Raw genomic sequence first — 13919 nt, 5'->3', positions numbered from 1 at the left:
TAATGTTTTGTTAGATGCATCCATGCACCTTGTCTTTTGCTGATTTAATTTACTTTTTGCCTTGCTTTGCATGCCAAATTATTTGATATTTACATCTGATATGCAAGTTAATCACATGATGTGTGCATTTTGCAGCTTCAGCAGTAGCACCTTTCTACAAGGAGATCTGTTTCTTGGAATTTTTAGGACTCTTGATCTTTTATCTCCTCTGTTGATTACGTTGATGGTTCATTTTCTCTATGCAAAGGAGAATTTGCAAGGCATACAAAAACACCACAGCACAATGATGTGCCATGCTCAGTTTTGTTTTGGCGAGGATGGTAGAGTGCCCATGTGAAAAGTTTGACACAAGAGGTTCCTTATGCAACAACACATATAAAGTGAATCAAGAGATGACTGCAGGTCAAAGCCAAAAAGGTTGGAGGCCTCTCATCTCTGTTTTACATTTGTGATGTCGCAACTACCGGACGGTCATTCCTAAGGGAAAACCTCCTAGAGATAGTGTGACCACTTGAAGAATACTTAGCTTGCAGAATTTTCAAAAAGAACCTTATCTTTCTTGAAATCAATTGTAAAATATGCACGCTCTTTTTGAGCATTTGCATTGCAAGGCAAAGAAAAAATTGATACACAATTTTTATAGGCTAGTATCATATACTTGTGAAGGGGCGGTGACTACATCTTTAAATTTATATGAAAAAGAAAAAATCATGGTGAATCATTGAGTGGCCTGATCCCTTTTTGGGTGCCTTGTGTTTTTAATCCCAAAGTGAAGAGTTAAAAAGCCAAATAGTTCCTCAAAGAGGCCTTGGTATGCTCTGACCTTGGGATGGGGTAGCCTCCCCTCCCCCTAGACACATGCTAGTTCTTTCACTTCATACACTGCAAGGTGAGTCTTATTTATGGCAAGGAGGTGCAGCTCATTCCGGTGAATTTGGATCTAAGTATCTGACAATGATCTCAATTCCTTCCCATCTGGAATCTACAACAATTTGCTTCTCTGTTTTTTTTTTTTTTACAAAAGAACAAACAAACTACCTCATCTGAGTGGAGATTGTATATTACAATGGTGGAATTGTCCATGCCAATAGCAACTATACTGTCATCTCGAGGGTGAAAATTAAGACATGTTGCCACTGGTGGCATGGCATGACTTTCTTCATTGTTGGTGTTTTTATACATGCAACAGATTTTTATAAGTACAATGAGTTAAATCATGAGAAATTTGCAAACATAACCTATGCATATTGACAAACAAGATTTGGGAAGTTTTGGCTGGGAAAAGAAATTTTCAAGAATACTATTTGTGTTGGGTTTACCACATGTCATAAATGGAGATCATCCCTTATGTTGCTGATATGAGATATGAATCATTCTTGGACAAATCAAAGCAGGACATGGCCTCTTCTTCAAGGTTGGTGCTGGAAATGTCATTTTTCATCAGCTCTAAGCCACTCCTTGGTTTATGGAGAAAATGAATGCCATTTGATGCTAACACCAAAATGGTTTCTAAAGAAAATAAGTAGTATAGCCGGGCGGCTATACTATTTATGTTTTTTTAAACCGCCTAGCCCGCCTAGGCGGCCGATCTTTCGAAAACTTGAATGGCATTTTTTTTTTCTTCAGATTTCTTTTTTCCTGGCTGGTCTGGCATCTCTGCAAATACATTTTGTCAGTTCTCAGTAGTGTAATCTGGGTGAAATGCAGCTTTTGGATCCATAAGATGGGCAAAAAGAGTAAATCAAAAACTCCCCGAGAGATGCAAGATAATACAGCTGCTGTAGAAGAGGAAAAACCCTCATCTTCAGCCAAGAAATTGCTGAATCATTGGTTGAGATTCAGTTCAGGTTTACCATGCTCTCTCTCTCTCTCTCTCTCTCTCTCTCTCTCTCTCTCTCTCTCTCTCTCTCTCTCTCTCTCTCTCTCTCTCTCTCTCTCTATTTTTTTGATTATATATGGGGATTTGAGAGATGACACCAATCGAGTAAGGCCCCATTTGACACAATTTTCAAAGTTAGAGGAAACGTAGGTCCTTACCGGAAAACGAATCAGATTCACAAATCATACTTCTGTGGGACAGGTCTTCCTATCAATTCAGGGTTGCTCAAAATGAAATTATGAGTTTTGGTTTATACCCAGATGCGGGAGTGCTCAAAACACCCGAATCCAACCGATAAAAAATTAAGTCATGTGGTTGTTTTTTTCATAAAATAGCCCCAAAATTAGCTCTCCAAGACTGAATTTTAACACCCACCAGATCTGACCAAGAGAGAGAGAGAGAGAGGAGGCTTGGATGGTAGTGAAGAGGAGAGGGGGTTGATGTTGCCGTCGGCAGGGTGGGGAGGCTCACGTTGGCTGCTGTTAATGTTTTTAGCCTCTTTCTTTTTTCTTTAAAAAGAAATGTGTACATTTGCCATTAACAGGGTTTTTTTTTCCCTCAAGTCCTTAGAGCATCTCTAACCGATGTGTTAAAAGTGCCACATAGATATTTAACGGCTAGAAATAACATCTCACATCACTCCAACCGATGTGTCAAAGCTTATGTGGATTGAAGGCTGAAGATTGAGATGTTATTTTTGACATCTCAAAAGCAAGATGTCAAATGAATATTTTATTATTTTATCTTTTCTTTTCTTTTTAATTAAAAATAAATCAACACTAAAATGTAATAGAATAATAATTTAATTTGACATATCGGGTGGAGTGTAAAGCTGTGTAAGATGTCAAATTGCCACATCAGCCATCAAATTTAAATTTGATGTTTTGTATTTCAAATCTCCCTTGAAGATGCTCTTAGAGCATCTCCAACCGATATGTCAAAAGTGCCACATAGACATTTAACAGCTAGAAATAACATCTCACACATTCCAACCGATATGTCAAAGCTGATGTGGAATGAAGGTTGAAGATTGAGATGTTATTTTTGACATCCCAAAAGCAAGATGTCAAATGAATATTTTATTATTTTTTCTTTTCTATTCTTTTTAATTAAAAATAAATCAACACTAAAATGTAATAAAATAATAATTTAATTTGACATATCAGGTGGAGTGTAAAGCTGTGTAAGATGTCAAATTGCCACATCAGCCATCAAATTTAAATTTGATGTTTGGTATTTGACATCTCCCTTGGAGATGCTCTTAGAAGTTATTTTATAAAAAGGTAAATTTGTTTTTAAAATTTAAAAGAGTGTAAAAATACAACAGATTGTTTTTAAAATTTTAAAAATCAAACGGGTGGAAAAATAGAAGAGAGCACTACTCAAAATGAATTATTGTCTTTGTTGGGTTGAATCTCCACTAATTCTCTCTCATATACATCGTGATTCACATATTTGTCACTATACCCTTCCATATCCTATCACATAAATTGAAGATCAAATATGATCCTCGATATGACTCTGGCGCATTTGGCTTTACCTTGTATCCAACCTTATAAAAGGATAGTGCATGACACACCACGCTCATGGCATAATCCTCTTCTGGCAGGCTGGGTGGGTGTCATGAGGAGAAATATAATTTTGTTTTTTTGTTGTTGTGATTTTTAAACTTATCCATTGCCTCTCAGTTATTATTGAATTTATCCACTTTAACTGACCAACTTCCAACGATAAAAATGGACCTTTAGCAAAATTTTAATTTTTTAAAATAAAAAAATCAAAGAAGTCCTTGCTTGAATTTCGAAGCTCATTTTTTTTACATGTTAAATTTTGAGGTATTTAGTTATATACCCATTCTTAGCATTTGTGATATAGATAAACCCTACACAATTTAATTTCTATAAACAAACCCAAGAAAAACCCAAAACAAGACAGTTGGCTCTGTTGAATTTAATTTTGATTATTGAATTACTTTGATGCCTAATTGAATATTTTGGGTTTCTTTATGAGATTTTTGGGTTGGATTTGTTTTAAGAAATGGATGAGAGTTTTGTAATTTATAGGAAGTTCGAAACCTCTTTGTTATGTTGTAAATAGATTTTAGGTGTGTTTCTAAAGTTCATTTTATATAGAGTTTTTTAAATATAATTTGGGCCCTTATATTGGACATAATAGTAAAACTCCATTAAATTTTCAAAATAAAATCTAGAAGTCCTTGCTTAAATTTCGAGCGAACGTGGTTTACTTGGCTCAATAGTTTGGTTCTGACTTGGGCACTCACTGAGTCACTGTCCCATGCCATGAAATGCTGGATCACGTATTGGGTGACGCATGCATTTTATATTCCACGCATTCCCTTACGTATGTGTTACCCAAATAGAGAGGGACGCTTGAATAGTGGAAATAAAATAAAATGTGGTTGATTCAAACACTTTATCAATTTGTGAGAAATTGAATCTACATACATATTATTTTATATTCAAATAAAATTAGTTACTTATTCAAAAAAAAAAAAATTAAATAAGTAACTACTTTTATTTGTCAAGACAACAATTGTATGATACTGAAAACATACACTATTCTTCTTCAAGATGCCCTCACTCTTATAAATACCACATCTTCAACCAATTATATAAAGCAAAATATGGAAGACATCTTGTTCTACACATCCCTCACTCTTATCTTCATCCTATATGCCTTCAAGTTCTTGCTCCAACCAAACCGACGTCGTTACAAAAACCTTCCACCAAGCCCACCTTCACTTCCAATCCTTGGCCATCTCCACCTCCTAAGACCCCCAGTCCACCGAACCTTCCACCGCCTCTCCCAAAAATACGGTGCCGTTTTCTCACTCTGGTTCGGCTCAAGCCGCGTGGTCATAGTCTCCTCCCCGTCCGCAGTCCAAGAATGCTTCACCAAAAACGACATCGTTTTAGCCAACCGCCCTCGCTTGCTCTTGGGCAAGCACTTAGCCTACAACCACACCACAATCGCCGCCTCCCCGTACGGAGACCACTGGCGTAACCTCCGCCGCATCGGCGCCACCGAGATCTTCTCCACCGCCCGACTCCAGACGTTCTCCGAGATCAGAAAGGACGAAGTCAAACACTTATTACTTAAACTCTCACAAAACGCACGTGACGGTTTTGCAAAGGTGGAGCTCAAGTCCATGTTCAATGAGCTCACGTTTAACATCATAATGACAATGGTGGCGGGTAAGAGGTACTACGGCGACGACGTGTCGGTCGACAAAGAAGAGGCCAAGGAGTTCAGGCAGATTATGAGCGATGCGTTCTCTTATGGCGGCGCAGCGAACCCAGCTGACTTTTTGCCGATTTTGAATTGGGTTGGGAGCGGTGGATATGAGAAGAAGGTGAAGACGTTGGCTAAGAGGACAGATGAGTTCTTGCAGGCTCTGATTGATGAGCACAAGAGCAACGGTAAAAATGGTACTACAATGATTGACCATCTTCTTTCCCTGCAAGAGTCCCAGCCTGAATATTACACCGACCAAATCATCAAGGGCCTTATTCTGGTTAGTCAATAATTATTCTCTCTCTCTCTCTCTCTCTCTCTCTCTCTCTCTCTCTCACATGACAATGCATTAGATTTTTATGATAATGTTTTTGAGATTTTCTATTTAAACCCCGCACTTCTCTTTGTTCATCCTAATACTTAAATCATTAAGCTGTAAGTTTTATTATTGTGTAAAAAGATGAAAAATGTCATCCAACTTAATACTTAACCCTAGTATTAACACACCTCACACACCCCCATCACTCTTCATATTAAGTTTTAGAAAAATACAAACTCCTCACCACTATTGATATCCTTGAGATCCGATGCATTGAAGCACCGTGTGCTGCTAGACGATTAGGCTCCACAATTGTAGAAGATTCTTTCCAAGGCTTGAAGAGAAAGATTAGTTGTGACAAAATCTCATGTATGTATACTACAAATACGTTTGCTTCAAACTGATGCCTAGCACAAGAAGAAAATCTCATGTATTTTTACTTCAAATTGATGCCTTCAAACCGTCCTTAAACTGATGCCTACCACATACTTTTGCTTCAAACTTTCACCCGAAACAAAATCTCATGTATACTACAAATATTGTTTAATGGTTTAAATATTTGGATGAACAAAGAAAATTGTGGGGTTTAAATAGAAAATCTCTTTTATTTCTTATTTTTTCAGCTTGGGGTGTATTTAAGGGTAGTTTGGGAAGATAGTGGGGTTTTCTTAGAAATTTTGAAAATTTAAATTAAAAGTTTGGGTGAACTAAGAGAAGTGCGGGGTTTAAATAGAAAATCTCATGTTTTTTTATAGTACAAAACTAATAGTAGGAACAAGGTAAGGACAAAAAGAAAAAGACAATATAATTGCACAATTCATCACATCACTAACGTGCCACGTGGCGTGGCTATGCTGTATACACACATATCGGAATTGTCGCGACGAGATCTAGCTCTAGCTCTAGAGGCTGTGAACTAGTTTTGGGCATATATTGGTTTCAAAGTCCAGCTGAGGAGCTCCGGAGGGAAGTATTTTTCATAATCATTATACCAAAACAAATCAAAATCATTAATATAAACTATATGAGGATAAAGATAAATATTAATCTAATTTTCCCCTGAATGAAAATCTAATCTTTTCATTATTTTTGTTTCTTTTGAGGCTAATTTACAATATGCATCTTCAGGTAATGTTATTAGCGGGTACTGATACATCGGCAGTGACACTGGAATGGACCATGTCCAATCTACTTAACAATCCGCACGTGTTAAAAAAGGCTAGAGTTGAGCTAGATGCTCAACTAGGGCAAGAAAACTTAGTGAATGAAGCAGACCTCTCTAAACTGCCCTACCTCCAAAGTATCATCTCAGAGACCCTCCGTTTATGCCCAGCAGCTCCATTGCTAGTACCTCATTTTTCGTCCGATGACTGTACTATTGGAGGATTCGATGTGCCACGTGACACAATGGTATTGGTCAATGCATGGGCTCTGCATAGAGATCCTCAACTGTGGGATGATCCTGAAAGTTTCATGCCTGAGAGGTTTGAAAGTGGTGGCGATTTGTCCCACAAACTCATTCCGTTTGGGCTTGGAAGAAGGGCTTGCCCTGGACTAGGCCTGGCCCAACGTGTGGTGGGCTTGACGTTGGGGTCACTGATTCAATGCTTTGAGTGGGAGAGAACCAGTAAGGAGGAGATTGACATGGCTGAAGGTAAAGGACTCACCATGCCTAAAGTTGTTCCATTGGAGGCTATGTGTAGAGCACGCTCAGTTATGACCAAGATGCTATCTTGATCTATGGAAATATATATTACTTATAAATAATGTCGTAACAAAATAAGTAATTAGCTGCAAGACATGTATACTCGAGCATTGTAATTTTGAAGAAATATTTTATGTCTTCCAATAAATATTCATTTAACTAGTCCTTTTGGGGCTTCATTCATTTCTCTCTTTTAATATATGCAGGTGGATGTATTCAGACAATGTTAATCTTTAAAAAAAAAAAAAAAAAGTAACGAAACAAAAAACGGCAAAGTTAATTTGCGGCTGACTATATTTGGCATCCAAAATTTTTGGGACCAAAGTATCACATTCTAAAGAAACTAAATTATCAAATCCAAAGTCAACGGAGGTCTAGACTAGTGGAAAATGACATTGACTTGCATATTAGTGGTCTCATGTTCGAATCTCTATGGCACTTTGGCAGTGTTTGTGTGAGAAACTTCATCTCTTTTCCTAACTTTTGGAGTAATTTTTGCATGTTCCGGGTACACCTTGTGGCTGGTGTACCATTCAATACACATGGAACATGTGAGTATTTTGTCCAATACACATAGGAAATAAAAATAAAATATTTCCACATGTCCTATGTGTATTGCATGGTAATACGTGGTTTACGCGGAACATACAAAAATTTCTCCTAACTTTGGCAAACACAAAAAACACACCAAATCCAAAAGCCAAGTAAAACATAATAATAATAAATTTACCTTATTCTCACAAACCAAACTAAACCCAGAAAAAGTTGTGAGTTTGAAAACCCTGAGCATAATCCTACATGACACTAACAAGAAAACATACTCACATTGTAAAGTCTGTGAAAAACTGAAAAAAATAAAATAAAGTAAATTGAGAATTAAAAAGGCTCTTGTACTAGGTGGGGAGGCAACATAAATAAATTCAGGATGGCTTGGGTATTAAAGCATCCATAATGGGCTCCTTAAATCACATCCTTAGACATATTTTAGGGAGGAATTAGAAAAAGGGTAATGCTAGGCTTACCACATTTTTCATACCACATTCATATCACCTCTCTAATAGAGGTGGAGCCCACCAATACAATGGGGCCCACCTCTATTAGAGAGGTGGTATGAATGTGGTATGGAAAATGTGGTAAGCCTAAATACAACTCCAACCATGCTCCCTATTCACCTCCTAAAATAGGGAGACCTCTAGGAGCTCTCAAATCAGAGGAGCGAGAAAAGACTCCCTAAATTAGAGAGTATGATTGAAGTTCAAATTTTATAGAGTGTTCCTAAAATAGTTTTTGTGTGTTTTAAGCTAAATTTTAACTTAAAAAAATAAGGAGCATGATTGTAAATGCTTTTAGAAGCTCCTTATTTTGCAAGACAAAAAAAATAAACAAAACGATGTCGTTTCATTTACAAATTTAGTCTCCCAATATATTCAGCCACTTCAATATATTCGGGAGTCACGCCTATTAATTTTGGGGTTCGTGCCACTTAGCTCCCGAAGCATTCATTGGCGACCAAATATTTTTTGGGTAATCGAAAGAAGCTTTTCGACATTCAAAAATCTGACACTTTTTTAGCAACCAAATCACATTTTTCGTTGTCTTTGTTATTATCGACGTCCAAGAAAAATTTGGTTGCCCAAAAGTTCGTTGCTAAATGCATTTTTTCTACTAGTTATACCTTTCTAAGAGAATCTCCAAGAGAGATATCAAATGAAAAACATCAAATTTGAATTTGAGGGTCTATTGGGGAGATTTTTTTTCGAAGCTGGTGTACATGAAATTGAGCTCAATATGTTTTATTTGTTAAATTTATTCAACTAAGTTAATTGGCTTTGTGTTAGGTTCTAGGTTTGCTAGTTTTGGCTTTCTTTGCCAAAGTTGTAATGTTGATTGCAATTCTTTCAATCTTACTTTTTGATGCACAAAAATGGATGATCACTATTGGAGACCAACTTAGAAGTGGCTTGCCTTCGGTAGTCAAATCCCCTTCAACAAGCTAGGAGTAATTTACAAAAGGAGAGTGCAATGGTTAAGACCTTGATACTGGTGCAGTACCGACCGAAAGTTCTCTAAAAACTTAAGTTAGCTAAGTATGGAGTGAGAAATTAATTCGGTAGAGTAAGAGTACAAGGGCTCTATTTATAGAGGAGATATCGATATGTGGAAGACTTCGAGGTAATATTTCGATGTGAGACTTGTGGACATCACTTGTAGAGCTGCCACGTGTTCTCGGACATAGATGGTCCTTTGTTTGACATGATCGACAAGGGTGTCAACCGAAGACTGAGCACTTGCCGCTGCTCCTTGTTAGCTACAGCAGAGGCTGCTCTCATATGTGGTATAAACATTACTCAGGCTCAATTGCGTAGTCTAGGACTAGATAGGATTAGTCATTGATGAAAATGGACAAGAATCCTTTAGCCAAATTAAAAAAGTCCAGAAGTCTTTTGTTGTATTTCAAAAGCCAATTTTTTTACATGTAAAATTTTCAGATGAAAATGGACAAGAACAATAAAGAAGTCTTTCAGCCAATTTTTAAAAAATCCAGTTTCGCTGTATTCCATATTTTAATTTTTAAAGAGAGAGAGCTTCGTGGAAACAACGATTCTTTAACTTACTAGTTTGATTTTGGCTTTTGGGGCAGTGTGGCATGCCATGCAAAATGCAAAGCCTTGTGTGGATCACGTACTGGCTGATGCCAAATGCAAATATATTTCACGCACTCCCTTACGTATAATGGATAGCAAAGGAAACGCTAGCCATGCTTGAGGACGAACAATGGATAGCAAATAAAATGTTGTTAATTCAAAGTTTCAAACACTTGTAAGTGACACTCCCATTTCTTCCTTATATTACTTGGGCGCTACTCTCACGTACCTCTATATAATTACCACATCTTCAAATCCAAATCACAACCCAAAAGAATGCATCAACCAATTAACCCAAACAAAGTTTTGGCAAACAAATAAACTATGGAAGACATCTTCTTCTACACTTCCCTCACCCTTATTTTCATTTTACCTTCAAGTTCTTGGTCCAACCAAACCGACTACGTTACAAGAAGAACTTTCCACCAAGCCCACTTTCACTTCCAATACTTGGCCATCTCCATCTCCTCAAAACCCCAGTCCACAGAACCTTCCACCGTCTCTCCCATAAATACGGTCCCGTTTTCTCACTCTGGTTCGGCTCACGCCGCGTGGTCATAGTCTCATCCCCATCAGCAGTCGAGGAATGCTTCACCAAAAACGACATCGTCTTAGCCAACCGTCCTCCCTTGCTTATGGGCAAGCACTTAGGCTACAACTACACAACCATAGGGGCGTCCCCGTACGGCGATCACTGGCGCAACGTCCGCCGCATCGGAGCCACCGAGATCTTCTCCTCTGCTCGACTCAACACATCCTCCAACATCCGAAAGGACGAAGTCAAACACTTACTACTTAAACTTTCAAAAAACGCACGTGATGGTTTTGCGAAGGTGGAGTTGAAGTCCATGTTAAAAGAGCTCACCTTTAAGATCATAATGACAATGGTGGCACTGGCGGGCAAGAGGTACTACGGTGATGACGTGTCAGTCGACAAAGAACAGGCCAAACAGTTCAGGCAGATTATGAGCGATGTGTTTTTTTACGGTGGGGCAGCGAACCCAGCTGATTTTTTGCCCATTTTGAATTGGGTTGGGAGAGGTGGTTATGAGAAGAAGGTGAAGACGTTGGCTAAGAGGACAGATGAGTTCTTGCAGGCTCTGATTGATGAGCACAAGAGTAAGGGTAAAAATGGTACTACAATGATTGACCATCTTCTTTCCCTGCAAGAGTCACGGCCTGAATATTACACCAACCAAATCATCAAGGGCCTTATTCTGGTTACTCAAAATCTCTCTCTCTCTCTCTCTCTTTCTCTCATGCATTAGATTTTTAAGGATAAAAATTCCGCTTTGCAGCCAAAATAAATCAAAATCATTTCGCACCTCATTGGTTCTTTATCACAATATGAATAGTATTATAGCTCTTTATCAAAATTTCCACTCGAATCTAAATTTTCTTTTTCTTTTTTTTTCTTTCTAAGATTAATAAACAATATATATGCATCTTCATGGTTAATAGTGAATGTATTGGATTGTCTTTTTTCAGGTAATGCTATTGGCGGGTACTGATACATCAAAAGTGACACTTGAATGGGCAATGTCCAATCTACTTAACCATCCACACGCGTTAAAAAAAGCTAGAGCTGAACTAGATGATCAACTTGGCCAAGAAAACTTAGTGGATGAACCAGACATCTCCAAACTACCCTACCTCCAAAATGTCATCTCCGAGACCTTCCGTTTATGCCCAACAGCTCCATTGCTAATACCACATTTTTCATCCGATGATTGTACTATTGCAGGGTTCGATGTGCCACGTGACACAATAGTGTTGGTCAATGCATGGTCTATTCATAGAGATCCTGAATTGTGGGATGACGCTGAAAGCTTCACGCCTGAGAGGTTTGAAAGTAGTGAAGATTTTTCCCACAAACCCATGCCGTTTGGGCTTGGAAGAAGGGCTTGCCCTGCAGCAAGCATGGCACAACGTGTGGTGGGCTTGACTTTGGGGTCATTAATTCAATGCTTTGAGTGGGAGAGAGTTAGTGAGAAGACGATTGACATGGCTGAAGGTAAAGGAATCAGCATGCCTAAAGTTATTCCCTTGGAAGCTATGTGTAAAGCGCGCCCTATTATGAACAAGTTTCTATCTTGATCCACAGATATAATATGTTAGAATGGGTCTATTTGTGGAAATCCTTATAGTAAATGTTTGAATTTGAAATACATAATTAGATGCAAGACATGCATAGTCGAGCATTGTAATTTAGAACAAATATTTTACCTCCTCCAATAAAATCATTTCACTAGGTAGCATGGATAAGGTATTGTTGAAAGGATTGATTCCTTTTGGAGCTTCAATCATTTCTCTCCTTGAATGTATGCAAGGTTTATTTACATCATCTATCGTAGTTTGTTTAAAATTTTGTAAACACTATAAAAAAAAAAAAAAAGTGGCAACAATCACCATTATTTAGTGACATTTGCTAGGGTGACTAAAGGTTTTACTCACCAAAAAGACCTTTTGGGGCTACAAAATATGGTTTGCTCGGACTTCTGGGGCTACAAAATATGGTTCTCCTCCAACCCAATAATAAGACCATCTCCAACCATTGGGGTGGAAACCCAAATTTTCAGTTTTGAGCCCAAAATTCTTCTTCAACCCATGCATTTTGGGGGGTGGAAATTTGAGAAATGTGAAATTTGGGGCGGAATTCCAATCTAAGTTTTGCCTGGACTGGTAATTTGTGTGGAGCCCAAAGCTTTGTTTTGCAGCCCATGTGAAGAGGAAAAAGAGGTGGGCCCCGCATGCCAGCAGCGCTGTCTGGCCAACAGCCTTTTTGCGCAACACATGGCAGCTTCAGGAGAGAAAGACGTTGGAATCCAACGGCTGAAAAAAGCTGGGTTGTACTTGTTTTTATTTTTAAGTGAAATTCTTTTATGCTTTGGAATTTTAATTTTTTTATGTTAAAATATTTACAAAATTAAATCACGAATGTTGAAACAAAAATAATGTCAAGAAAAATTAACGACAAAAAAAATTATGGGTTAATCATTCTTAAACAATTTAATAAAGTTGTGGACTCAAATTATGAGTCTACAAGGTTGGAGGAAAAAATAATGATTTGAATCCTAAAAATGCATGAATAGTTGTATTTTGTGGCTTCTTAGACCATCTCCAACCATGTTGGGGCTAAACTCAAATTTCCAAACCAAGGTGGTTGGTGTGAGTGGTTCGGCACTCTCATTCCTTAAGAGAGGTCAGGGGTTCGATCCCCGCTCTCGTATGGAGTCACCACTTTGGCCAACACTTTACCCCTTACGGGGCGACCCGGTGTGAGCGGGGATTAGTCTGAGTTGTGGTTAAGGCTTAAAGGTGCCACCCATAGTTGGGGCCCATCCAGGACCACCTCTTGGTTTAGACCCAAAAAAAAAAAAATTTCCACCCTCCAAAATACAACTATTCATGTATTTTCAGGACTCAAATTTTTTTTTCCTCCAACCTTGCAGACTCATAATTTGAGTCCGCAACTTTATTAAATTGTTTAAGAATGATTAACCCATTAATTTTTTTTCTCGTTAAATTTTCTTGACATTATTTTTGTTTCAACATTCATGATTTAATTTTCTAAACATTTTAACCTAAAAAAATTAAAATTCCAAAACATAATAGAATTTCACTTAAAAATAAAAATATAAGAATGAAAGTAAAATGAAAAAATATAACGGAGAAAGGAAAAAGAAAGGGAGAAAAAAATATATATTTTTGGTTGACACAAATTATAGCTGTTGGAATATTTATATATAAAAAATAATAATAAAAATAAAAATAAAAATAAAAAGAGCACAGCATAATTTATAAAAAGTAGCCGTTGGGATTCAATCAAATGGCCAGCCTGTTGCAAAACTCATGTGGGGCCAGCACTTTTTGTTGTTCACGTGGGCTTCCAAGGAAAAAAACAAAGAAGAAAAAGCAGATTCGGGCCCACAAACATTATCAATCCGGGCAATAGTTTGGGCGGAATTCCAGTCCAAATTTGAGATCTCAAATTCCCACTCCTCCAAATACATGGGTTGGAGAAGTTTTTTGGACTCAAAACCTATAATTTGGGTTTCCACCCATTGGGTTGGAGATGGTCTTACAAGAACTGCTGTCAAATTAGTCTCCCCTCTG

General features: G+C 37.7%; 2 protein-coding genes across 2 annotated transcripts; both read left to right on the top strand.

Annotated features, from left to right (window-relative positions):
* The first annotated feature begins 4475 nt into the window (after positions 1 to 4475).
* Positions 4476 to 7341, top strand: LOC110771619 (cytochrome P450 81Q32-like). The gene is made up of 2 exons (XM_021975949.2): positions 4476 to 5414; positions 6582 to 7341. Exons 1-2 carry the CDS (start codon positions 4524 to 4526, stop codon positions 7188 to 7190), a joined length of 1500 nt encoding a protein of 499 aa, XP_021831641.2. The 5' UTR covers positions 4476 to 4523; the 3' UTR covers positions 7191 to 7341.
* A 3423-nt stretch (positions 7342 to 10764) lies between these two features.
* Positions 10765 to 11900, top strand: LOC110771618 (cytochrome P450 81Q32-like). The gene is made up of 2 exons (XM_021975948.2): positions 10765 to 11023; positions 11292 to 11900. The coding sequence occupies exons 1-2, from the start codon at positions 10769 to 10771 to the stop codon at positions 11898 to 11900; spliced, it is 864 nt and encodes a 287-aa protein (XP_021831640.2). The 5' UTR covers positions 10765 to 10768.
* Positions 11901 to 13919: the final 2019 nt, after the last annotated feature.

The sequence above is a fragment of the Prunus avium genome, chromosome 6, assembly GCF_965620075.1.
Source record: "Prunus avium chromosome 6, drPruAviu1.hap1.1, whole genome shotgun sequence".
Classification (NCBI taxonomy): Eukaryota; Viridiplantae; Streptophyta; class Magnoliopsida; order Rosales; family Rosaceae; genus Prunus; species Prunus avium.
The sequence above is the reverse complement of the archived record's forward strand: the minus strand, read 5'-3'. Positions and strand labels throughout refer to the sequence as shown.

What these genes read in the sequence shown, in the direction of transcription:
- LOC110771619 (XM_021975949.2), top strand. Translation starts at nt 4,524, where the DNA reads ATGGAAGACATCTTGTTCTACACATCCCTCACTCTTATCTTCATCCTA. An exon ending in TCATCAAGGGCCTTATTCTG is followed by an intron (nt 5,415 to 6,581) that starts GTTAGTCAATAA and finishes ATGCATCTTCAG; the next exon opens with GTAATGTTATTAGCGGGTAC.
- LOC110771618 (XM_021975948.2), top strand. Translation starts at nt 10,769, where the DNA reads ATGAGCGATGTGTTTTTTTACGGTGGGGCAGCGAACCCAGCTGATTTT. An exon ending in TCATCAAGGGCCTTATTCTG is followed by an intron (nt 11,024 to 11,291) that starts GTTACTCAAAAT and finishes GTCTTTTTTCAG; the next exon opens with GTAATGCTATTGGCGGGTAC.